The sequence below is a fragment of the Capricornis sumatraensis genome, chromosome 8 (genome assembly GCF_032405125.1).
Source record: "Capricornis sumatraensis isolate serow.1 chromosome 8, serow.2, whole genome shotgun sequence".
Classification (NCBI taxonomy): domain Eukaryota; kingdom Metazoa; phylum Chordata; class Mammalia; order Artiodactyla; family Bovidae; genus Capricornis; species Capricornis sumatraensis.
Genome location: NC_091076.1, coordinates 88,903,960 through 88,929,531, shown reverse-complemented (window position 1 = coordinate 88,929,531; position 25,572 = coordinate 88,903,960). Strand labels below are relative to the sequence as shown.

General features: G+C 57.9%; 1 protein-coding gene across 2 annotated transcripts; it reads left to right on the top strand.

The window, feature by feature from the left end:
• The first annotated feature begins 1,691 nt into the window (after window positions 1-1,691).
• On the top strand, window positions 1,692-19,363 carry TBKBP1 (TBK1 binding protein 1). 2 transcript variants are annotated; one of them, XM_068977548.1, is made up of 10 exons: window positions 1,692-1,806; window positions 3,694-3,953; window positions 4,336-4,458; window positions 4,695-4,799; window positions 5,829-6,009; window positions 7,234-7,409; window positions 7,604-7,665; window positions 15,979-16,097; window positions 16,274-17,001; window positions 17,846-19,363. In XM_068977548.1, the coding sequence occupies exons 2-10, from the start codon at window positions 3,729-3,731 to the stop codon at window positions 17,972-17,974; spliced, it is 1,848 nt and encodes a 615-aa protein (XP_068833649.1). In that variant the 5' UTR covers window positions 1,692-1,806; window positions 3,694-3,728; the 3' UTR covers window positions 17,975-19,363. The 2 variants fall into 2 exon arrangements, with proteins under 2 accessions (XP_068833649.1, XP_068833650.1); XM_068977549.1 differs by lacking the exon at window positions 1,692-1,806 and adding an exon at window positions 3,211-3,308.
• Window positions 19,364-25,572: the final 6,209 nt, after the last annotated feature.

Here is a 25,572-nt window from a genome sequence, read left to right as displayed (position 1 = left end):
TAATCTTGTAGAGTGTGTGCTTAGACTATACCTGGGCCCATTACCCTTTCCAGTGAGAGAAGGGCTGCCAGTCAGTTTCAGGTCCAGCTGATGGCCCAGTCCATGCTCATTAAGACCTCAGGCAACCCCACTACATTTATTTCCAGCCTCCAGTCTTTTGCCTGGTCTTCTAAGAGTTTTGGAAGAGAACCTGTACAGTCTTAAGGAAGATGACACCTGCCTAGCCCTCTGGATTAGTGGGGTGTCAGATGTCCCAGCTGGGTAGCCTTCATATCTAAAGGGCAGGGGGATTGTCCCACGTGGCTCAGAAAAAAAAGCCAGTGTTCTGGACTGTAAAAGGCTAGCAGGAGAGACCGGAAAGGAAAACAGCAGGAAAAGGAGGAGGTAGGAAGCGGTGAGAATCCCTTTCTTTGAAAGGAAGGAATACAGAGCCTCTGCTGGCTCTTCTGGGAGGAGTTCACCCTTCAGTCCACTCTTCTCCCTACAGTGGGGCAAAATGGGAGCTGCAGCTGCTGCTTCTCAAAGCTCACAGCAAGCAAGAAACGTTTTTTCCTGTCCTTTCCGCATTCACCACCCCTTCCTCCAGTAGCCAAAAAGGTAGGCTCAGGTTCCCAGCAGCCTGAACCTTCTCTCCAGATGTGAGGCTTCAAGCTAAATCCTGAACCCATCCAAAACCCCTGATTTACCCTATACCCTGCTTCCAGGGTTGGCTTGTCAGGAGTTAGCCAGAGTCCTCCAGAATTTCCCAGATCATTCTCTACTGCAGCCAGGCTGGCCATGCCTCTGCCCACGTTTTTTAATCCATCAGGGAATAACCAAAAAGATTTTAACACCCCGGAGGAGACGAGTCACAGATCACCTTTAGTTCCTATCCCCATTCCTCTTCTACAGTTGCCCAGGTCAGGAATTATCGCCAATTTAATTCAGAGGGGTTAAGTAACTTGCCTAAGGTCACACAGTGGGAAAGGGACAAAAACTTGTGACTCCTCCCCAGTTTGGCAGGTGCACAAATGCTCTGTGGAAAGGGTGAAATCTGTCTGTTCATTTCGCTGGCCTGTGGGTGCCTCTGTGTGTTGGGGGAGGGGGTTGTGTGTGGGAGAGGGAAGCTGTTCTCCTTCCTAATGAACTCTTATCTCCTCAGTTCATTCTCATTTCCAAAGTTAGTGATTTAACGCTAATCCGACTGAACTCCACGGTTAACAGTATTTATTATCAGAACAATGCCCCCTCCCCCAAGAGCAATGAAGAGTAGGTCTAATGTTTTCCTTCTCAAAAGAGCAAAGACCAAAACAATCCAATAAAGAATCTCACTTTCCCCTAAAATATATATCCTCAAAGCAAATCCCAGCGCACCACCCGAGTTCCTACGCTGTCCGCAGACGCCCCCACACACCCGCCACGCCACACTGCGTGGGGAGGCGTCGGGGAGGGGGCGCGGAGCGCGGGCCGCGCGGCAGGGAGCCGGTGGGCGCCGGGCGCGCAGCCAGGCTGGGCCGCACGGCGGGGGCCGGCCGCCCCTCGCCACGTGGTGGTGGCCGCGGCGGGGTCCGTGGCGCCTTCCCAGCCAGAGAAACCCGGAGCAGCCGGGGAGGAGGAGGAGGCGGCGGCGGCGGCGGCGGAGGAGGAGCGGGGCGGGAGCGAGGGAGGGGGGCTGGGGGGAGGGGTGGGGGGTGGGGAGAGACCCGGCGGCGGCGACAGGGCGAGAGCGGAGCGCGGTGCCAGGGGGGTGGGGGCACCGGTGCCCGTCTGGGGAGGGAGCAGGCGGAGGGGGTAAGCTGCGATTACCAGCAGGAACCGGCAGCAGCTGTGAGTCCCGGCAGGGCTGGGCGGGGGGAGGGGAGCGGCGCCTAGGGTTGGCCCCCGGGGGTCGCGGGGTGGGCTGAAGAGGAGGTTGGCCCGCAGCTGGTCCAGGGTAGCGGGGAGGGGAAGGGTCCGGCGTCGGCCGTTCGCATTCCCCCTTTCCCCCTCCTCCGCCGCTTCTCAGGCCGCACCGCTTCCGGAGCCCCTTCCCCGGCCCGGGAGGTGGACTAGGGGCCCGGGGCTCGGCGGCAGTGGGGGAGGGGGCTGCCTGGTCCGGGCCTCTGAGAGGGGAGGGACGACAATTTCTGTCGGCCGAGCTAAAGGGGTTTAAAGGGCGGCTCTTAAAGGGGCCGCAGAAGGGGCCCGGGCCGAGGAGGCACCCCTTCCCCATCCGCCTGTCGTCGCGCTCGCGCGGGGCCGCTGGGCCGAAGGGAGAGAATGCAGAGGAAGCAAACGCGGGTCGCGATCGCCCAGGAGGCAGAGCCCCAGCTCGTGGGGTTGGGCTCGAAGTGGCGGGCCGGGGGTCGGGGGTGTGGTGAGCGCTGGTGAGCGGAGCTGGGGGAGAGGGGATAGGCTTGGAGAGGAGAGGGTTAAAGGTGGGGCCAGCCCTACAAACACGCGCACACACTTCTTACTCAGACCCGGTCACACGCGTTTCCCTGGCACTTAATGCGGGGCGGTGTTGGGGCCTGGGCCCGAGTCCTCTGCACCCAAGGCTTTTGCTGCCCGGCTTTGGGAGGTCGCGGACCCCACTGCCTCAATTCACACCTCGGGAGCCCCCTCTCTTACGCGCACACATGCTCCGGCGCGCGCGCACACCTCGGACATTCCCATAGTGCCTCACGTGACACACGGCCCCGAACGTGCCCACCCTTCACACACGCTCACGCACGCGTGCACACACGCACACACAAACACGGCCTCCCGGTCACTTCCCCCTCCATCCGACCCCCGCCTGCATCCCCGCTTAAGGCGCTCATTGACTATGACACACCTACACTCATTCACAGACACACACTCCCCCCACACATGCCAGCCACAGACACACATTCATAAACAGGGCCAGGAGAAGTACACACGCACCCCCTCGCCTACTGTTTCGGGAGCCCTGAGTCATTCCTGCCCCCTCCCAGGGCTCCCCACTTCCCTGTGTGCAGGCACACAGGCCGGGCTTAGGAGTTCTTTGTCTGCTCTCTTAACCTGAGCCCTGCTGCCTCTCCCAGAGCCCCCTTCCCTTCTGTGTTCCCTCAGACACAGCCGAGGACTTCCTGTGGGTCCCAGGTCAGGGGTGAGGAGGGCCTGGAGGGTTGCCACAAACCCAGTGTGAGCTGGGGAGGCGCTTCCTTTTCCTGAACTCTGGGATCCTACGGGAGGAAGCTGGGAAGTTGGGCGGGGGCCCAGCAGAGGATGTGCTGACCGTGGTGGGGCTGACCCTCCCAGAGCACTGGGCCTTCCTTAGGGAGGAGCCAGGGGTGCTGGAGGCCTGGCATGAGGAGCTTGTCAGAGAGGTATTTGGGGAAGTGAGGCCTGGGGTGGGGAGGGGGCTGAGGAGTAAGTCAAGGCAGGCCTCATCTGGGCCCCCTGTGCTGGGAAGGCAGCGCTCTCCTGTCCACAGGTCTCCCTGGGTTCCGGAAAGAGTCCTCTGCTTCTGGCTTCGCTTACTTGTCCCTATTTGTCCCTGCTCCCACTGTCCCCCGCAAGTCTTACTTGCTTCTGGTCCCAGCCCCTTCCTCAGGGCAGCAGAGAAGAGAAGATGGGTCTGGGAGGGAGCTGTGAGACACAGAGGCAGGACCAGGCTGCATCTCAGCTGGCCACAGAGCTCCTCAGGCCAGGACAAGGGGTGTTGGGACAAGCTCTGGGCCCCCCTCCCCACCGTTGCTCCTGCTCTCCCAGGAGGCCCAGGGTGGGCTGTGGCCCAGGCCCTTGCCATGGAGTCCATGTTTGAGGATGACATCAGCATCCTGACCCAGGAGGCCCTGGGGCCCAGTGAGGTGTGGCTGGATGCCCCTGGAGACCCCTCGCTCGGGGAGGACATGTGCTCTGCCTCCCACTTTGCCCTGATCACAGCCTACGGAGACATCAAGGAGAGGCTGGGGGGCCTGGAGAGGGAGAATGCCACCCTCCGCCGCCGCCTCAAAGTCTACGAGATCAAGGTCAGAACCTGGGGGTGATGGGGGTCTGACTGTGTGTGTGGCAGGGGAGGGGGCTGCTGGAGATTCAGCAGAGACTTCATGGATCCGAAAGAGGGGTCTAGGGCACTCGAGGATCCCTCATGAGGATTATGACTGCTCTGGATGGATGGGGACTCCGGAGAGCCCAGCACCAATCAGGAAGGGATCGGGAGGGATCCTCTTAGGAACGCTAGACCTTAGATCTAAAAAAGATCTGGCTGGTGGGAACCACTTCCTGGGCCATGGGAATTGGGATGAACAGATCCCACTGGAACTGGGAGGGAGAGACTAGAACTCTGAGTCAGGTTGTGGGATGGGGACACAGTTAGGCTGAAGCTCTTCTGAGGGCCTACCTCATTTGCAGTACCCACTGATCAGTGACTTTGGGGAGGAGCACGGTTTCTCTCTGTATGAAATCAAGGATGGTTCCCTGCTGGAGGTGGAGAAAGTCAGCCTGCAGCAACGGCTCAACCAGTTCCAGCATGAGGTGAGCCCTCCCTGAGTCTTCGTTCCAATCCACCTCTGATAATCCCCAACCCCAGCCTCTGGCCTTCCGTCTCTTTGATCAGAGATGCCCAGGGTCCCCCACAGTACCAGCTTCAACTCCGCCTGCCCTCCACTGGGTGCTGGCAGTGGGGGTGGGAGGCACAGGGTGCTGCTCTGCCCCCAAGTCAAGGTAGGCCTGACTCTGGCTGCCCTCTGCCCTCTCTGTGCCTCATCCAGTTGCAGAAAAACAAGGAGCAGGAAGAACAGCTTGGGGAGATGATCCAGGCTTACGAGAAGCTCTGCGTAGAGAAGAGTGACCTGGAGACGGAGCTGGGGGAGATGGTGAGGTCCAGGGAGCCTGGGTGCTTGAGGGTGTGACCTTGGCTGTGTGCTTGTGGTATGCACTCTGCGTGTTCATGTCTGTCTGTGAGTGTCCACGTCTGGTAAGTGGGGCTGTGTGTGTCATACAAGTTGTCAGCAACTCTGCATACATCCTGACTATACAGTGACGGAGTATGACTATGTGAGTGGCCCTGTAGAACACTGTGAGTCTGTGTGTATGTTTGGGTCTCGTGCTGGGTTGACCCTCTGCCTATAGCACTGTGCTGGAAGGCTGTATGGGTGAGGACAGAGGGGACTGGAAGTGTTTGTGACTGCTGGGATGGGCCTTGGCCTGTGCGTGATTCTAAGTCATGGTATGGCCATGCGGTTGAGCAAGTGGGCAGGTGTCAGTCAGGAGACATGGTCTCTTACTGACTCCTAGCTATGACCTGGGTCAAGTCACTTAGCCTCTGTCCTGCCTCTGAGAAGTGGGGCAAATAATAACAACCTTGCTGAGCTGTTACGGGACATTCGTGTAAAAATGTTTTGACTTAATCGCCATTTACATGGCACTTACCTGTGTGCCAGGCATAATTCTCATCTCTTCAGGTATATTTACTGATTTTAACCCTTGTAACAAACTGACCTCAGAGGTAGGTGTGGTTAGCCCCATATTACAGATGAGGTACACAAAGCCCAGAGTAGTTACGTCACATATACAAATGGAAGTTTTTACGCTCTTGAGGGGGTGGCAGTGTTTGGATAGGGGGCTGAGTATCTTTAGAAGTGTTTCTATGTGTTAGTGACAGGGAAGAGGCATTAACTGTGACCTTGCAAGGGGCAGTAGCCAGAAACATCTGCATTGCAGTTGATGGGAGGGACCTTGTACTCATGGCCTCATGGAGAGTGGAGTTGGGATGTGTGACCTGGGGCCTCCGCTCAGTTTAGAGGGGTGATGGATACCCAGACGTGGGGAAGTCCTGGGTTTAGGGAGCCCATTGGATTGCCCTGGCCTGGTGCAGACCCTCACCCTTTTTTCTCCCTCTATAGCGGGCCCTGGTGGAGACTCACCTGCGGCAGATCTGTGGTTTGGAGGAGCAGCTGCGGCAGCAGCAAGGCCTCCGGGATGTAGACTTCCCCAGCCTGAGCCCCCCGCCCGCCCCTGCCCCGCCCTGTGCTGATCTGGACCTTCCCTACTTGGCACTGAGAGGGGGATCCAGCTTGAGTCACGGTGAGATTTCAGTGACCCCTGGTTTCCATACTCCAAAGTCCCCCCAGCCAGCCCCCCATTTCAACCCCATTGGACGCCTCCAGGGTTTCAGATTGTTAGTCAACACCCCATTCAGTTCAGTTCAGTTACTCAGTTGTGTCCAACTCTTTACGACCCCATGGACTGCAGTATACCAGGCTTCCCTGTCCTTCACCATCTCCCAGAGCTTGCTCAGACTCATGTCCACTGAGTCGGTGATGCCTTCCAATCATCTCATCCTCTGTCGTCCCCTTCTCCTCCTGCCTTCAGTCTTTCCCAGCCTCAGGGTCTTTTCTAATGAGTCAGTTCTTCGCATCAGGTGGCTAAAGTATTAGAGCTTCAGCTTCAGCATCAGTCCTTCCAATGAATATTCAGGACTGATTTCCTTTAAGATGGACTGGTTTGAGCTCCTTGGAGTCCAAGGGACTCTCAAGAATCTTCTCCAATGCCACAGTTCAAAAGCATCAGTTCTTCGGTGCTCAACTTGAACGTGAACGTGAAGTCTCTCAGTCGTGTCCGACTCTTTGCGACCCCATGGACTGTAGCCTACCAGGCCCCTCTGTCCATGGGATTTTCCAGGCAATAGCACTGGAGTGGATTGCCATTTCCTTCTCCAAGGGATCTTCCCAACCCAGGGATCGAACCCGGGTCTCCCACGTTGTAGACAGACGCTTTACCATCTGAGCCACCAGGGAAGTTCAGTGCTCAACTTATACTCTCTTAAATTTCTCCCATAATCACCTCATCCCTCCTTAACCAACTGTCCCCTCACCTCACCACTATTACTCCAGGTTCTCCCAACTGACATCCCTCCCTTAAATCCTTCGTTCACAGGCTCCTCCTGCCATTCCTATATATGCCAGCAGAGGGCAGCCCCACCCAGAGTCCCCCTGCTTGTCTTCGGTTGCGATTAGGAGAGGCCCCTAAGGATGCTTGGGGACGAGAGAGTCTGACCAGGGAAACTCTTCCAAAGCCCATCTTCTCTCTCCCCTGACCTCCAGGAAGGTTAGAAAATGCAACTCAGCCCATCACTGCCCTCTGCTGTTAGTGGAGGTTTGTCTGTCGTCCTGGGGTGGCTGCCCTCCAGCTGTCTCTCTTGGAACCCTCATGCTGCAGCTCTCACGTGTTTCACTTTGTGTTGATCTGGGAGTGGGTGGAGGGTACCCAGCAGCTGGTTCCAGCATGACATTGTCCTTTCCTCTGCAGCAGGCTGGCCAGGCGCCACGCCGAGTATGAGTGAGCTGGAGCGGCGGCGGCTGGAAGAGGCTCTGGAGGCTGCCCAAGGAGAGGCCCGAGGGGCTCAGCTTCGGGAGGAGCAGCTCCAGGCCGAGTGTGAGCGGCTGCAGGGGGAGCTGAAGCAGCTGCAGGAGACCCGGGCCCAGGTAAAAGCGGGGGCACCAACCCCAGGCCCCTGCCCTGGCACCTGTGGAGCTCTGTGGAGTGCTGGGAGCTGCTGGAAAGAACTCTTACAGAGATCTGGGGTTTCCTCACTGAGTACAGACCCGCCCTGGGAATGGTAAAGAAGGGAGGTCCAGGCCAGTGAGGTTGGGGTCTGACTGCTCCATCTTTCCCTTAGGATCTAGCCTCCAACCAGTCGGAGCGGGACATGGCGTGGGTGAAAAGAGTTGGGGATGATCAGTAAGTCACTTTGTAATCCTCTTCCTCTGAACCTCTGCAACCCGGGGGGGGCATTTTCCAGGTTCCCTCTTTGGTTCACTCCTTCCCCTCCACATTGTTTGGGGGAACCTCTCTTCCAAGCAGTCAGGGCTGTGTTTTGGGTTGCTTGTGCGGCTCTGCATCCTTCACAGGGAAGGAGGCGAGGTTCTGGCATGCTCAGGTTCTAGGAGGTTCCCTTTGCTTTCTCTGGCACCCAGGCCTGTGTCTTGTCGAGGTGTCGGGTTGAGAGAGACTTCCTCGGCAGCTTTGCTGCTGTGTTGTGTCCTCTGGTGAGTTCTGGGTCTCTGTGGGACTCATTTTCTATCCCAGTAACAAGGCCCAGCCAGTTGGGTTAACCAGCTCCTCCCTGACGAGGAGAAAGGAGAAGATGGTCTCTTTCAGGATTGTCTCCTCCCTCAGGAGAGAGAAAGCTGAGACTTAGGAGAGGACAGACTGCCTTGAGTTCATGCAGCAGCAAGCCGGGAATTAGAACATATCAGGCTGGGGTGTCCCTTGGGGATCCTGCCATTGAACAGAAGCAGCAGTAGGTGGGAAGGGCGCTGTGTCAGTGGGGTGCCTAGTAGGGGCCTCTGGGGCAGCACTGGGCAGCCAGGGAGAGGGTGCACGCAGCCTGGCAGCAGTGAGCCTGGTGCCTCTCACATCCGCACCCGAACTCATCCTCTCCCACTTTCTGAGAAATAGAGCACAAGCCTCCTTCCGCCTAAGCCTTCCCCCCACAAGATGAGGAGTGTGATGCAGACTCCCTCCTTTCATTGGTGGGGAAGACTGAGGCCTGGAGAGGGCAGGAGCCAACCCTCCAGCACACACACACCCGGCTCCGGGACCCCCTGGGCCTCCTCACCTTCCTCCCTGCTTCTGGTCAGTCAGGGGTACGCTCAGCTCTCCCTGCACCCTGGGGTGAGGACCTGGGTGGAGCTGTGATAGCTGGGGAGTGAGAACCTAGTTTGTGGGACTAATGGGTGGGACTCCTCACTGTTAGGGGCCTCTGCAGAGAGGGTCCACCCTAGCTTGTGGCTGGCGCTCAGAGCCCGTCCTAGCCTGTATGCCCAGACCCGGAAAACACACATACCCATACATGTTCCAGAATCCTAGCTTGCCCCTAAAGTCACACCGTATCTCCCTTTATGGCTCACTGAATCCACCTCCCTCCCAGAAGACCAGTCAAAAAACCTCCCTCAATAGGTTGAACCCAGAGAGAGGATTTTGTTTTTTGGCTGGAGTCTGAACAGCCAGGCTTCGGATCTCAGGGACCCCTCCTGGGATGCTGAGTGGCTCAGCTTTGCTGATTTCACCTCGTTGGCCCCAGGTTTCCCTCACAGGCTCAGCGGTCCATCACTGCTGAGGGATGTGAGTGGAAGGTGGTGTGGGGGAGGCCGAGAAGAGGTGGCACGTCCCCAGGGGCCGAGTGAGTGGGTAAAAGAGGATCCCTCCCACAGACGCCTCTGGAGGCCATGCCATCCATGCCACTCATCCTAGCCGGAACAGCCCCTTTTCCTCCCCTTACAAGGTACCTACGCCCACCCTGTCTCTTAGCCAGAGGGAGCTGGGCTCTGCTCCAGGCTGGTCCTACCAGAGGTGACATCCAGCTCCTCCCCCGGGTCTTCATGGTTTGGACGCTGCTCACGGCCTCCCGGACGTCTGCCCCTGGAGCCAGCCGGGCCCTGCCTGCCCAGCTTGACAGTTCCTTTCAGGCCAAGCATCTCTGGACAGCCCCAGCTTGGCAAGAGTTAATTCTCAGAGGAAGTCCTCACTCCCCCGGTAGTTTTATTTTCTTATAAGCTCAGCTCCTTTTGGTAATAAGCTGCTTCCCGAGTGCTCCCTCCCCTGTCCTCCCACCTGAGGAGGCGTCAGTCACCTGCCCTCAGCTCCTTTCCCCGCACCAGCCCCTACCTTCCCTTCTACTTCTGCCTGACCCTTCAGGCGCATGGGAATTTTACATGCGGGCCTTCCAGGAGAGGAGAGCCGAGGTGGGTTATCTGGATGGAGGTGTGAAAGCGGAAGAGGGGGCCACAGAGGTTCCTGAGTCCAGCCCACGCCTCGGTGGGAACTCATTGTATCCCAAGAGGTGCTCCCCTCCTTGGCGTGGATGCCTCCAGGGTGGTCGTCACTTTGCCCGTGGGAGTCCTGGCTGTTCACATAGCCTTCCCCACACTACAGCTGCCTCTATGAATTCCCCTCTGAGGCTGCCCGGTGCTGAGGGGCCAGGCCTGGAGGCAGTCCCAGCCCCAAGGTTTCCAGTCTCCCCTATCCCAGCCCCTGGTTCACAAGACCATTGTCAGTGTTCCTCTGACAATGGGCACCCAGGCCAGATCGCCACCCTCCAAATCTGACCTCAGGGCAAGATTTCCCGGCCGTGTGGTCAGCCCAGCATCTGGTAGTCAGTGCCCAGGGGAAGGGCCACTGAAGGTGACCCACCATCAGTGACCAGGGGCTAAAGGCAATAATGAAGGAAGAGATGGGAGTGGAGACCAGAAGGGTCCCAGCCAAGGGAGAGGTGCAGACCCACGGCCCCCTCCTCTGGCCTATTCAGGGTCTCAGGTCCTGAGTGTGGCCTTCCTGGGGGTGTGGCTAACTCTGAGGATGGAAGGGCGATTGTGGAGAGGGGGCTTCTGAGGGGATGCAGGGCCAGGGAAGGAGGGGGTTCATCCACGAGGGGAGCATCTGTGAGCAGATGGGGGTTTAGTATCAGTGATGAGGGGGAAAACTATCGGCCTTTTTCCCCAACATGGGGGGCTCAATGTTGCAGCCTGGGTGCTTTTCCGCCCACTCCCCCCCACCCCTCTCTCCGCCCACAAGCCTCTGCGTGGGCTGCGGTTAGTGGTAGGGGAGAAGTGTGAACTCTGAGAGAGAGAGGATGGAAACTCTGCACAGAGGTCAAGGGCAGTGTAGGGGGGTCAGGACGGAAGTCGGAGACCCCCGTGTACCCTGAGCTCAGTCTCATGCCCCAGAGCCAGCAGGCCCAGGGCCTCCCCCTTCACGCTTCTCACCCTCCCTACTTCCTTTCTTTCAAATTTCCTTCAGCCCGGACGCGCAGCCCACAGGACTGAAGCCCTGAGCTCTTGCAGCCTCGGGGCTCCCCAAGGGTGGGGAGGGGTTCTGAAGTCGGGGGCCCACCACGCCCACCTAACTGTGGTCTGAGGAGTTGGTGGGCTTTGAACCACCTCTGACCCTCTCCCTGCCAGGGAGGCAGAGAGCAGCTCTTACCCACGCTATCTCCCTCGATGAGGAACACCACATCCTCCCCTCATTCAAACCAAACTCATTGAGCTGGTATCTCCTTAAATGGATCAAAACTGGTTTCCCCTTTTCACCTCCCATCTCTTAGGCATTTCCCCAAGTCCTTATTCCAGCAGACACCGTGCAAGGCAGTTTACCTATAAAATCTCATTTGAGTCTCACCAAAAACCATGTGACAGTGTTGTCCCCTGAGCAAATCAGGGTACAAGGAAGTAATCAGAGAAATTAAGTGCAAATACCAAGCAGGTCCTGAAATGATGGGGTAATAGCACTTCTGTGGTGTTTTTATGGTTCAAATTCTTGTCCAGGTAGGAGGTCCTTATACGGAGGAGCGGCTAGCCCAATTTGTTGACTGATCACTTTTGAAAGTGAAAGGAGGCCCTATTAATAATTCTGCCAGGTGACTACTGTCAACCAGGACAGCCCTGGGCAAACTGGGATCTGTGGGCCCCCAGCCCGGAGGAGGACTCAGATTCCAACCCTGCTGTGAAACTTCTCCATTTAGCTGCATCTGGGGAGGCTTTCTAGACACAAAGAACATCTGGCTGAGCTGGAAGGGTGGCAGGGGCTGCCATGAAGAGCCGGGCTCTGTGGACCGCAAGTCATAGCTGGTCGAGGAGAGTGAAGGGGCTCAAGGCGCCTGAAAGGAAGTGGTAGATCGCTGGGTTGTTGCAAGCGACTTCCTCCTCCCCCCAGCCCGCAACCTCAAGTCCGCTCCACGGCCGGGTGCCTGTGGTCCCCTCCCTGAGGGTCAGGCCGGGCGGGAAGACTAGTGCTGGGTGTGCCTGTGGGTAGTGGAAAGTTTGGTCCTTAAATGCCCCCGCAAGGGTGAAGTGGCTAGGGGGCAGCGGGGGCAGCTATGGGCAAGGATGGAGGAGCTGGGAATGCTGGGTTTCTGTTTTCCTCCTGATTCTGTCAGCCAGGGATTCTGACCACATGACCAGCTCTGATCCTGATCCCATCCCTGCCTGTAACCCCCATCCCTCATCCTGACCCCAGCTCTGTCTCCAGTCCTGACGGAAGATGATCTCATCAGACCCTGACTCCCGCCTTAATCCTCACCTTGAGCCGTCCCTAGTTCTAATCCCATGACCCACTGCTAGCCTGAATCTTGACCCTGCCACATCCACATCCTCATGGAGGCTCCAGCGCATCACAGGGCACCCAGTGAACCAGGAGGACACTGCACTCAGAAGCCCGTGTGTCTCCTAGCTGCTTTGGGACAGAATGCTCAGGTCTCTAACCTTTCTCATCTCTGTTGCTTTATCAATAACAGTCAGATGATTGTTTTTGAACTCCCTGAATTATTCGTGGAAAGAAAGAATGAAAGGATAAGTCAACAGAGGGTGGAATGGTGTACAGGGGCTTGGAGCCCGCTTTCCTGCCAGCACTGCCATTTGCACTCTGGCTCCTCCAGAGGTGCCAGCTCAGCAGGCTGAGGTGCCAAGAGCCTGTTTGAGTCCCTGCTTCGTGCCACTGCTGCTCTGTGATGACCTTGAGCTGGCCTCTTAATATAAACTCTGTCCTTCCACTTGCACATGTGTTGAACACCCTCCTGTCCCCTCCCTGGACAGGGCTGCTGATACTCAGGGATCCCAGGCCACTTTGGAGGTCCCCAGCCTCTTTCTCCTCCTCTTAGCCTTCTGCTGCCTTCCCACCTATCTTTTCCCCCTTCCCTGATCCTTTTGGAAGGCAGTTGATAGCTGAGTAGTGAGTAGCCTTGACTTCAGCATCCAGGAGACCAGAGCTCCCATTCCAGCAACTCCACTATTACTAGGCTTTATGACTTTGGTCAACTGACTTAACCTCTGTAAGCTTCGGTTTTCTCATCTATAACATGGAGGTAACAAGCGGGCCAACACTGCAGGGTTGTCCTGAAGATTAAGTTCTTAGCACAATGCCTGGCCTCTGATAAGGGTTCATACAGATTATGATTCTTTTCTGGGTGCTTCCCAAGTTCTGAGAGATTCAGACGGAACTTGTTCCCCATAATTTAAGCAATGAGGAAGCACCCAGATGCAGGCATCTGCTGCCGTTCACCTGACCCAGCCTTCCCAGACAGCCGTGATGGTGGAAAATAGCACTCAGGTGTGGGCCAGGAAGCGGAATGTGTATTCAGGTGCACGCATGCAACTCTTGGTTGTGTTGTGAAGTTGAGATTTTTTCCACTGAATTGGCAGTGTTTTCTAACGTGAGTCATTCAGGTCGTTAGCGTATTTAGCAGCCCAGGCCTGTGCATCTTGAGGTGGGCAGTCACCCAGTGCAGGAGGAAGGTCTCACAGCACCTCGGAGCATCAGGTCTGGTCCACCTAACCTTGCCCAGGGTCTCAGAGACAGTTTCGAGGGCTGCCTGGAGCTCCTGGAGGACACGGGGCAGTGATGGGGGGTGCAGAGCTGGAAGAGGGGCTGAGTGTCCTGGGCTAGGGCCTTCTCCCTTCCATTTCCTGCTGCCTTGTCTATTTTGCTGCGAGGAGGGTACCGGGGACTCGGTGCTGGAAACTGGGGTAGCTCCTGACAAGGAGAGGAAGGCAGGCAGAGGAGAGATGGGGCCTGGCAACTGAGTGTGGCAGGTGAGATCTCTGAGGCAGGGTGTGAAGGCGACGACCTGTATCTGTCACCTGAGATACGCAGTGAAAGCAGATGGGGAGAGAAACTGGCTGCTCGGTCAGAGGGGATGTTCCATCTGTGCCCGACCCAGAGCCCCCTCCTGCCCTCACCACTGGGGGGTTAGCATGATTGTCTGGAAGTCCCCAATCTGAGGGAGGAGATGCAGCTCTTACCCTCAGACCCCCTTGGCTTGAAGTGGGGAGTCTTCCACTGGGAAGTCCCCAATTTACTATGGGCCATAGACCGGACCTCTCAGTCTGATGAGGGTGATGCCGTTCCTTCCCATAGACCCATGCTAAAGGAGGAGGGTGGGGGACATAGGACATCCGAGGGCTGAGATAAGATGGGACGGAGGCTGCAGCACCTTGGCAAAGGCTCCCCAAAGGACTCCTTCCCTCTGTTCCTGTCCACCATCAGACTGGTAGAGGGCACTCTCCCTCCCTAAGAAATGGGGTTGTTCCCCAGAATCCCAGCCTGTTTGCAGTAATTTGGCTTTGGCCCAGATGGGTTAAAAATAGTTTTGTTGTGGGAGGGGCTCCCCCTCCACCCAGCTCTGCCCCAGGATTAGTGAGAGAACAAGGCGAGAGCGAGGGAGTTCAGTCACCATCTACCCGCTGCACTCGGCTTTTCCTGCCCTCTGAAGCCCTAACCTCACGACTTCCCGTCCTCTTCTCCGGGGTTGGTCAGACACACAACACACACACACACACACACACACACACACACGCACGCTCTCACTCACTCGCCCTGTTCCTCACTCATCACACTGGTCTCACACCTCCCTTTGCTCCCTCCCATTCACATGTATCCTCTCTTACATGCCCCATTACCATGAGATGAGAGCAGGGTCCTCTCCTTGCTTCCCAGCTATTGGGGCAACACCCCCCTCCCCCCCCGCCTCCCCGAGACAGAATCCCTGTGGAGTGGCCAAGCTTCTCTCTGCCATTTCCCCTCCAGCTCCAACTTCCACCAAGTTCCAGAATCCCTTCTGGATTGGGTGAGGGGGCAAGATCTGGGGAAACAATATCCCCTGCCTCCCAGGCTCTGTCCAGGCCCAGATCAGAGATGAAGGCAGTGACCCAAGTCACCTGTGTCACAGGCAAAGTCTCCTGTTATGTCAGGATGGGCTCCCTGGAGGTGTGCAGGCTAGGGTGGGGGAGAGAGGAGGGGCAGCACTGAGAATGGTAACTTTCATTCAGCCATTCTGGGTCAAAGGGACCCAAAGAGAAAGGGAGAGAAAAGGAAGTGGTTGAAGTCTTTGCTGAGTCTGTTCCAGCTCCATGAGGGTGGGTGCCCTGGAGGCCTGAGCAGGAAGTGGGAGGAAAAAAAGGGAAAAAGAGGGACTTCCCTGGTGGTCCAGTGGTTAAGATTCCACACTTCCACAGTAAGAGGCACAGGTTCAATTCTTGGCCAGGGAACTAAGATCTTGCATGCTGCATGGCCTGGCAAAAAAGAGAAAAAGAAAGGGAACAAGAAAGAAAAATGGTAAGAGAGGCTCAATTCAATACTGACTTACTGAACAGCTACCGGGTACCAGATCCTGGACAAGATGCTGGGAATATGAACACAGTGATGATCTCTGTGTTTGAGGAACTCCCAGTGAAGTTCCAGAAGAAGGCAACTTTTGTTAGGTGCTTAACGTGAGTGGTACCCCCTGGAGGTGTGCCGGGCACAATAGCTGTTCACAGAGATCTCCAGGTGAAGGGCTCCCTGGTGGTCCTGGGAGTTGCAAGACTGACAGGAGCAAAGCAGTGGACCTAGGCATACTTGGGTTCAAGTGTATCAGTCAGCACCTCTGCCAAGCCAGGAGGCCATGTCTTCACTTACAGAATGGGGCTCTTCATAGGCTGTGCAACAGCGGTCTCTAATCTTCCAAAGGTGAGAACTCCTCTGGCCCCCCGCCCCCATACGCAGATTGTACTTCACTATTAGTATGAGTACTTTGAGAAAACTCACAGCGACAAAAGCTACTATAAATTCAGTGCAGCTTTTTGATGAATCTGTGTTTTATTTGTCACCACAGTTTCTGCACAGATTAGAAACACATTCACACATACCTGTATGAGATGTGTTCAGGCCACAGACAGTGCTCAGTGAATACACAGATTCAGGGAGCCCTTGAAATCACTGAGCGCTCCAGCCACCGCCCATTGTCTTGGGAACCACTGCCCTAGCCCCAGGTAAGGTGTAGGGAACCCCCTGGAAGAGGTTCCCCTTTGAGGTGGCCCTTAATGCCCAAGAGAATTTCTGCAGCGGGGGTTGGAGGGTCTGGGAGGGGAGGGCCAGATGCCAGGGCAGAGGCTGTTCTTCCTCCACAGCTGTGACAGTAAACCCACTTCCCTTCTCCGCTTACCCACTCTCTGCCCTCTGACCTCAGGGTCAGGGCAGGCTGCGGTCAAGCCTTGACCCGGGTGAATGGGTGTCCTTCAGGGTGAATTTGGCACTGGCTTACACGGAGCTGACCGAGGAGCTGGGCCGGCTTCGGGAGCTGAGTTCGCTGCAGGGGAGGATCCTGAGGACGCTGCTGCAGGAGCAGGCCCGGAGTGGCGGTGAGAGGACCCAGAGGGTAGCAGGGGCCACCCTCCACTTCCTTCCCCGGTACCCCGGCCTGTTCCACTCGGGAGGAGACTGGGTGGGCACTGGTGGCTGGCAAGGCCCGGGCTCCCCAGTCCTGACGTCCTCTAGCCCCACCATTGTCACCTGACCTGTTCCGCTTCTCTTCTAGGCCAGAGGCACTCGCCGCTGTCGCAGCGCCACTCCCCGGCCCCCCAGTGCCCCTCGCACTCCCCGCCGGCCCGCGCGGCGCCCCCGTGTCCCCCTTGCCAGTCCCCTGTCCCCCAGCGCCGCTCCCCTGGGCCCCCCTGCCCCTCGCCCCAGCAGCGCCGCTCTCCGGCCTCGCCCTCCTGTCCGTCGCCCGTCCCGCAGCGCCGCTCGCCGGTGCCGCCGCCGTGTCAGTCCCCCAGCCCGCAGCGCCGCTCCCCAGGGCCCCCCACCTGCCCGGCCCCGCAGCCCCGGCCTCCGCCGCCCCCGCCGCCCGGGGAGAGGACGCTGGCCGAGCGAGCCTACGCCAAGCCGCCCAGCCACCACGTGAAGGCCGGCTTCCAGGGCCGGCGCAGCTACTCCGAGATGGCGGAGGGCGCGGGCTACGCGGGCGCCTCCCCGCCCTGGCTGCAAGCTGAGGCGGCCACGCTGCCCAAGCCGCGGGCCTACGGCGGCGAGCTCTACGGTCCCGGCCGGCCCCTCAGTCCGCGGCGCGCCTTCGAGGGCATCCGCCTGCGCTTCGAGAAGCAGCCGTCGGAGGAGGAGGAGTGGGCCGTGCCCGCCAGTCCGCCCAGCCCGGAGACCGGCGCCATCCGCTGCGCCTCGTTCTGCGCGGGCTTCCCGGTCCCCGAGTCGCCCGCCGCCACCGCCTACGCCCACGCCGAGCACGCGCAGTCCTGGCCGTCCATTAACGTGAGTGCACTGTGGCCGGAGACGCGGGAGCCCCGCCCTCGGCTTCGCACCGAGTGATGGGCGGGGCTCCCTGCCTTGGACGCCACACTCCTCCCCCGGACGGGGCGTCCCCCTCTCTCCAGTGGCGTTTTGTTGGCTTGAATTGGGGCCGACTCTTTAAAACTTGTTCAGTTTCATGGTTAAAGACCCAGTCTTCAGAGTGACAGTCCTTGCTTTGATTCTGGACTTCAACACTTAATAGTAACCATCTATTAATTGGTGATGGAGGCCATGCTGACACGGGTCTTGGGTCCCGGCAGGGACAGCCCTGCTCATTCAGCTCTGTTCATCAGGCCTCAGAGCCCTTTTCTGTCTGTCCTAGAAGACAACCGTTTCTCAGGGCTGTATCGTTTCACAGAAATAGTGAGTTTCCTGGATGTCAGAGCCAACCCTTGCCACCTGGAAGGACCAAAATACATTCCAGAGTCAGACAGAAAATTATTTTGGGGCTGTACATTGTTAGGGTTATCCGTTGCTCTGAGTTATCAGGGAGCTGTGTCTGAGTAATTCTGAGGGCATGTCTGGGTCTTGGCTCCCCTCATTGCTGCAGATATCCTGGCAGGCTGAGCATACCTACCTCCCCGTTCAGCACCACCTGGGGACACCATGCCCAGGATTGGAGGAGTTGGTGCTTAACTGGGGGAAAGTGGTTAGGGAGGGGGAGGAAGGGGGTGATATAGAAGTGCCCAGACGCCTTATCATGCCACAGCGCTCCCTGCCTTGAGTCCTAGGAAAGGGCAAGCTGGAAAGTGGGGACTGTGAAGGACTGATGTGGACCATAAACAACTCCTTTCTCTCCCCACAGCTGCTGATGGAGACAGTGGGCTCTGATATCCGCAGCTGCCCCCTCTGCCAGCTGGGTTTCCCAGTCGGGTACCCAGATGATGCCCTCATCAAACACATTGACTCCCATCTGGAGAACAGCAAGATCTAGGGTGCCTCCCCCCACCCACTGGCAGTTTCTCCTCCTTCTCCCATCACCCCCACTCACTCACTCACTTTGAATGCTGCATGAATCTCGTGGGGGGCCCCTGCCCCTTGCGACCCCCAGATACCTCCACTAGCTACTGAGTCAACGTGTGTGCCGTCTTCCCTGGTCCAGGCACCACTCAGCCCTGACTCTTCCCGGGAGGTCAACCGAGGCTCTCCCCAGCTCCCTGGCTTCTGCTGGGGAGGTGGGAAGGGCTGGGATGGGGAGGGGCGTATCCTACCCAGCCTCTCCTTCTGCCTTTCTCTTCTCAAACAGTTGGATCCAAGAAGGTATCTAGTGCTTGGGCCTGGGAGAGGGGAGGGTATCAGAAGACTCCAGAAGCTCCCCCAGCCCCTACCCCGATGGCCACATTTCTGAGGCTGTGCTCTGTCCAGGGAGTGCCTCCCTGTGGGGTCCCAGAGCCTGCCCTGCACACTGATGCCGGTTCCTCTGTCCCCTGGCCAGGTTGGAGCTCGTGGCATGGGCCCCCCACTGGGGGAAGGAGGCATCTTGTTTCTTGCCATTCCCTGCAGGCCAGCCTTGTTTCCCCCCTCAGCCCACCCTGGGGAATAGGGAGGGTGGGAGAGGAGAGGGAGGACCCTAAAGGACTGGGAGCATCTGGCCCCAAGAGTCTGCCCTGAGGCACCATGGCCCTCAGGCCGGTGAACCATCTGTGTCTGCCTCCCAGGCCCATGCCCTCCTTCTGGAGCCTCCAGTGTCAAGGCACAGGTTGTTAAGGCAGATGCGTCCCCCCAACCTGACCCCACTCAAGCCCTGACACCACAGGTGCCCTGGAGCCCAGGTGTGACTCAGCCTCCAATAGCTGGGTGGATGTCATCAGGCCCGCCTCCCAGGCCAGAACCTGAGGATGGGCCCAGGGTGCTGTGGAGATCAACTTAAAAAGAGCTAACCCCCTTCCCACACCCCAGCGACCCACATTCCCTCTGTGAAATCTACCTCAGAGTCGTACCCTCAGAAGGACGGGTAAGCAGGAGGCCAGGGGGTCCCCGGGGCTGAGATGGGGAGCTTCCCAGGCAAGAGCCTGCTGCCCCACGATGAGTCCACTCTCCTCCACTGCGAGCCTCTCCCAGGCCTCAGCCCGGGCGGGGGCAGTGGGTGCTGCTCTCAGTGCACGTACCATTCTGACCCAACTCTTCCAGGGCCCCCACCTCCTCACCCGCCCCCCTCCTCGGTGCAGGGGAGGGAGGGGGGTGTGTCGGGGCGGGGCAAGCGGCGAGGACTACAGGGACACATGGCATTGTACCTTGAGTGTCCCCCTAGGGAGGCGAAACAGGGAAGGGGGACTGGAAAGGGGAGGCGGGGCCCCTGAGCTCTCTGAACAAGTTGAAAGTCCAAATAAAACTTACCTGTTCCATCTGTGCTCGGTTTGTGCTCTCTGTGGCTGGGGGAGGGAGGAAACCCTTCTAGGCGGAAGGTCTTGGAAACTGTCTCAAGTAACCACAACCATGGGAGGGCAAGTAGGGGATGCTTAGAGCCCCCGTGTTCCCAGGTGGTTCTGGAGACTCAGGCATGCAAGTGGCTACAGGTGACTTCTGATGTGGACTTTATTTGGAACAGATGGGGAGCAGCAGAGGGTATCTTCGTGACCAGCCCTGAGCAGGTGTCAGGGACTCGTGAATTTTCCCTCCCAGCAGGTCTGGCAGGTAGAAGTTCTGTAGCCTGAGGATTCATTTACCTGTAGCACTATATATTTTTTTTTTCATCAAATGATTTCTCATGCCAGGAACCAGACTGGAGCCTCAAAAGGAAGGAACATTTATTTGGGTTCCATGTCCTTGTGGGTCAGAGAGTGGGTAGCGGCTCAGCGGGTGCCTTGAAAAGTGCCATAGCCTGGGAGGTCAGAGCCAGGTCGTGAACCTGTGACTTCTGCCCCAGCTTGGGCCGTGCCCTCTCGTCTGCAGAAAGAGCCTGAGCTACTTACTCATCAAATCTTGGTGCCTTTCATTTCCATGTGACACTTTTTGGCCAAGGATTCACTTGAAAGCAAAAGGCAGGAGCCGTTGCTCACTGAAGACCCAAGGTCCAGCTCCAGACCTGGGGTTTACATCCCTCCCCGTTCCGTGCCAAGGCGCAGTCCCCACAGGGAGCCTTCCCTGCTCCTCTGTTGCAGTTGACAACTATAACTGCTAAAAGCTTGTCCAACCCTGATTTCATCTGTAGCCAAGTCTTGACTGCCAGGGAAGGCAAGAACAGACATCCCCATGGGACATGGCTTCTTACAAGCCCTGGGAGAGAGGGTTCTGGAATCTCTGGCACATGAGTTCCCCTGATTTTCTCCCACTTCATGGAAGAGGTTTTGTTTCTGCCATGGATGAATGCAGCACCCAGGTGTCTGGGTTTTGTTTGGATCCCCAGAAGCATTTGCTTGAAGGACATGAGAAAATTAGGGGTGGTAAAAAGACACAAAGCAACGAGAAATCCCAGCCATTGAAAAGAAGGGCAAAGGGTGACCTGGAAATGAGCTGTGTGGGGGCATGGCTTGTGTAACCTCACCTGGTCCTTGGGCATAAGTCTGAAGGGGTGAGGAAACCCAGCTACCCACAACCTGGACACTCCTGTCATGGGGGAGGGGAGTATGGCAACGTCAGGTGCGGATTCCAGCAACATGTCTCCTTGATCTCTGGGGACGTGGGAAAGGGCTCAGATGCAGGATGGGAAGGGGAGGAAGGAAGAAAAAGCTAGTGTTTCCCCAGGCCAGTTCCTCTAGACCTGCAGCCTTTAACTTAATGCCTGCCCAAAGGAGAGGACTAAGGGGTGGAGAGCCCTGCCAACGCTCATCCTTCTCTTCCCAGCGGAATCTGGGCTGCGATCAGACGTGAGGACGCTTGTTACTCTTTGGGAGTAATCCAGGGACCCCAGGGCCTGAGACAGCGGGAGGCAGAGGGGTCTGGATCTCTGGGCTCCTGGAGCGGTGAGGAGGGTGGGACGACCTGCACAGGAGTGAAGTGAGGGAAGACCCCGTCGAGGCTGGAGACGAGTCCTGGGAACCGACCCACTTCCACCAGCACAGATAGGGAGCTGGGCTTGGGGAGGAGGGGTCAGTGGCAGGGAGGAATCACAGACTCCCAGCTGTCCGTGCTTCACCTCCAAGTGCCTGAGGAAAGGCCGACACCCAACATCCCAGCTCCAGCCCCGCTGCCCTCTGTCTCTCCTTCATCCACCAGCTGCCCTGTGGGCCTCCTGGCCTCATCTTTGATTTCCTCAGCCAGAGCTACCAGCCTACAGCCACCCCGCCCCTCTCCTGGGTCCCTGTAGAAGCTGTGCCAGGTGATCAGCGGAGGAATTAAGAGCTTCTATCAGAAGCTGCTGCTGCTGCTGCTGCTGGTGTGTGTGTGTGTGTGTGTGTGAGAGGCGGGGGATGGGGGGTTTGGGGGGGTGGGAAGCTGATCGCTAGCAAACGGGAGGGGTGTGTGGGTGAGTCAGCCGTGTTAATGAGAAACACCACACCCCGCTGATTAGGACTAATGAGGAAGAACAGAGGGGGGTGGGGGTTTCAGTCAGTGATATCTTGACAGGGTTGCTTGCTCCCCCAGTCCCATTTCTCCCTTAGCCAGGGCAAAGAACAGAGCCACTTTGGCTACTGCAGGAAGAACGGAGGTTAGACTCAGCGATGAACCGCCCGGCGCGAGGCGGTCCTCGCTGAGAAGGGGTTGAACCAGGAGTCTGGGCAGAGACCTCATTCAGGGGAACTGTGAGAGATCCAGTATGCTCCTGTTCCTGCCCATCCTCTAATCTCTCTGTTGATTCACTCCAGAGAAATTTCTGGCACTCAGAGCTGTGCCTCCCGGTTGCCTCAGTGAAATCTAATGGACCTCTGCAGAGGGCCCTGATTAAGGGGGTGCTGCGGACAGGGCTCCGGGCTGTGCCCTTCCTATTGGCAGCCTGGTTTGAGGCATTGACTGTCTATGCAGATGTTAATAACCCAGGGGGGCCTGGCAGGGCTGAGGGCGGGAGGGGTTGGGGTAGGGGAAGGCCTGTGGGCATCTGCTGAAGGCCCTCATGATAGCTTCCCTATCCTTGTGGCAGAGGCAGAGGCCCCCAGAACCCGCAGCGTCACCCTGCCCCTCCATGCCGACTCAGCTGAGGGCAAAGGCCCCAAGCTTGCCCGGCCTATGTTCCAATCCGGTGTGAGTGCAGGCCTAGGGGAAGGGAGGGCAGAGGAGGGCTGGGAGGGGGACAGGATGGGTGTCGGCCAGCACCTCCAACACCTCCTCATTTGCATTACCACTGACACCCTTCTTGACCAAGAAAATGGAGCCAGAAATAACAAGGGGGAAGGTGATTCCCTGGGGGGACCTTTGAGGTTCTCTTTCCTTGCTCCAACACTCCCAGTGCTGAGGGCAAGAGGGCAGCCACCCCCTCCCATCCCTCACCGGCCCCTGGTAGGGAAATGTACTAATATTTGCTGCTCCCTCCCCAGGTTGGGCAGTCACCCCGTCCCAGCCCCCACCTCCCTTGGCCCTGAGAACCCCAGCCTGGCCCCTTTCTTGGGAGCCCACACCACCTCCCTCCCTTCCTCTGGGAACCCTCTCCCTGGAGCCCCTCACACAGCTGTGCTGACCCCAGCTCTGCCCAGCTGCGTTGTTCTCTTCAGTTCGTCCTGCCTCCCCTCTCAGACTAGGCGTTTCCCAGGGCAGGGCCCAGACATCCCCTGCCAACCTCGAGAGAACATGCTGCCTGAGAAATAATCCCAACACTAGCAAGGGAGCTTGTGAGTAGATTCTAGAAACGGTCAGAGGTAGGCCAGAGGTGCGACCCTGGCCCTAGGGTCATGAGGTGGGAGGGAGCGGGCACTCCCAGCTCCATTGGAAGAGGCCTCTGTCCACCTTTACTTGGAGATATTGCCAGTTGTCAGCTCTCTGTCCTCTGCGATCCTTGGAGAAAGGGCCAGGACTGTTCATTTTGACTTACTTCTCCACTGCCCCAGGGACTACCACACAGACCCCCTGCAACGAACACATTTGGTGCTCAGTTTACATGCATTGAATTTACTTCTGTCCCGGAGAGGGCAGGGAAGGATGTGGCAGTCACAGCTTGGAGGCGGGAGATGGTGAACGGTGAACGTGACGGGCCAAGTAGAGGGAGATGGGACCCTCCGCCAGAGTGTCCTGGAACCTGGGACCTGGAACAGCCCATGGGGAGGGTAGAAGCAGAACAGAAGGGCCTGGCAGGGAAACCAGGTCGCGAGAGACAGCCGCAAGAGCTGTGAACACACTGCGAGAAGGAGTGAAGGATGAGCTGAGAACTACCCCCACTCCCCCTCCAGAGATGCTATTTTGGAGGGAGCGAATATATGCAGTGCAGGGGCAGGAGGGGGAGTATGCCAGCTTCCACAGGGGTCAGCGGGACCACCCGCTGCCTGCACTCTCCCCTCTCCCGGCCAGGGCCAGCCGTCTTCGCTGGCCTTGGAACCCCTTCCCCGCTCCCACCCCCACCCAGCACTCCCCACTGGGAAATCTTGCTCCTTTGAGCACAGGAGGAGAAAGAACAAGCCTGAAGATTTGCAGCTGGCTTCTTGGCACCTGCCTGAGGGTCCCCTGGGTCCTCACTTAGGGAGATGCTTCTACTTCCATCCCTGCCTTGGAATGAAAACATGGCGGGTACAGTGGGGCACGGAGTGGGGCAGGCACTGCAGACTGCTCAGGGGGCCTGCACAATTTTCGCCTCCAGCTCTGCACTTAGGAGCTCGGCACGGATCACCCTCTAGCAGCAAACAGGGAGTGAATCTGGTGTTAAAAGAGACCAGGGCAGAGGCCCCTTCCAGGGCCAGCTGGGTTCACCCACAAGAGGCCCAGGCCCTCTGGGTGGAAGCCCGTATCTTGCCCCTTTGGACCAAGGAGGCTGGACAGGGGTCGGTGTCAAGTAGAGCCTCACTTGGCATGGAGGGAAATTCCTGTGCCCCAGATCAACCTCTCTGAGGGGCCCTGACTCATTTTGGGATGAAGGCTCCAATGCCCTGCGGGTTTCTGTGGCGGCAGGGCGTGTAGAGAGCTCTGGGGACAAGAGGAGACTTTTGTTTTCGTTTTTGGAGCTTGACTTTTTTACTGCCTGAGAGCACAGCTTCAGCTAAAGGAGCAAGATTGCCCAAGATGGGAAGATGCTGGGCACGGCCACAGCAGAAGGACCGTTAAGTTAGACTTTAGGAAGAACTTCCTATGAAGACACTGGGGCACATTTCCTAGAGGAATCGAGGGAACCAGTTCCCTGAATGTTTTCCACAGTGAATCCCTCGCTCCCTCGGAGGCTGGGGGTTCGGGCCGGCATCGAGGTAGTGCAGGCCAGAGGCAGATGGAAGAGAGGAATGATCCCCTGCCAGGGCAGGGACTGAAGGCTCTAGAGAGGAAGGATGAGTGTGGGTTCAGGCATCAGAAGACATATGGCCCCACACCAGACAAGGTGAGGGATTGGAGTGAGACGATCACAGGTGTGAAAGCCTGTCTCTCATCTTGGTCCCTCTCCCACTGTCCGAGCATCATGCTCTTCTTCTTCTGGCCTTTGCAGACCAGGGAGGGAAGGAGAGGAGAGGAAAGCAGCCGTGGTGAACAGGCTGCTTCCCCTGTGCCTGGGGTAGGAGGTCTGCAGGACTTCTTGGCCGGGGGTGGGAGAGATGGGATTGTGCAGCCAAACTCCCTGGGGCAGAGGAGCTGGGGAGGCCAGCAGAGGGGCACGGGGATGCAGGAGCCTGTGTGATTATTCTGTCCAGGGCCCCCTCCTCCAGAGGGATGCCCAGTCCAGGCTTTCAGCCCACAGTGAGTAGATGGATGGGGCCAACTGAATGATCTTCAGGTCCCTCCCCCTTCCTGGGGCCCATGGCCTTGTGAGTGTTGCAGGAGCTGAACTCTCTTACCCTTACCCCCCACAGCAAAAGCAATCTGTGGATGGGAGGTGGGGGAGGAGGAGATGGTGTGGAGATAGGTCACCCAGAAGCATGGGTGAGGGGCAGGGAAGGGGAGAGTGCCCCCTGGTGCTGGCCTTTATGGTGTGCCCAGCACACGCAGAGAGCTCACCTGGGGGATCAGAGAGCCCCCTGCCTGCCCTGGCATTCCACTCCCTCCGGGCATGGCAGGTGGTTAAGCCTGAAGACAGAGGGGGGCCTGAGCAGGACTTGGCACAGGGGGTCTCTGAGCTCAGGGATTCGGGTGTCTCTGATCTCAGGCACGGCCTTAGGCCCCTACAGTCGGCACATGTGGGTCTTTTCCCCATGCTGGTCCTCCAGGCTCACCCTGTCACGCATAACCCCAGATACACCCTTCCAAAGACTCAACTGCACACACACACACACACACACCCTTCCTCACTTACCAGGCTCCCAGTGACACCCATCTGCAGAGACACGCTTCTCCCAACATGCGTGCATTCAGAGTCTCACAGGACCACAGTGCACACATGTCCCAGGTGCCACGGGGACATGGACATGTACTGCCATGGATTCGCACAGGACCCATGCGGACCCCAGAACAGTGTCCACTAACACACGCGTGTGCTCTAGGCTTTGCGGCTGACCCCATTGCCCAGTGGTGTGCTGGTGCATGTTCGACAAG

Bases quoted from the DNA above. Each gene is read 5' to 3' on its own strand.
- TBKBP1 (XM_068977548.1), top strand. From the start codon at position 3,729: ATGGAGTCCATGTTTGAGGATGACATCAGCATCCTGACCCAGGAGGCC. The intron at 4,459-4,694 runs GTGAGCCCTCCC...TGCCTCATCCAG, and splicing joins TCAACCAGTTCCAGCATGAG to TTGCAGAAAAACAAGGAGCA. The intron at 7,666-15,978 runs GTAAGTCACTTT...GGTGTCCTTCAG, and splicing joins AAAAGAGTTGGGGATGATCA to GGTGAATTTGGCACTGGCTT.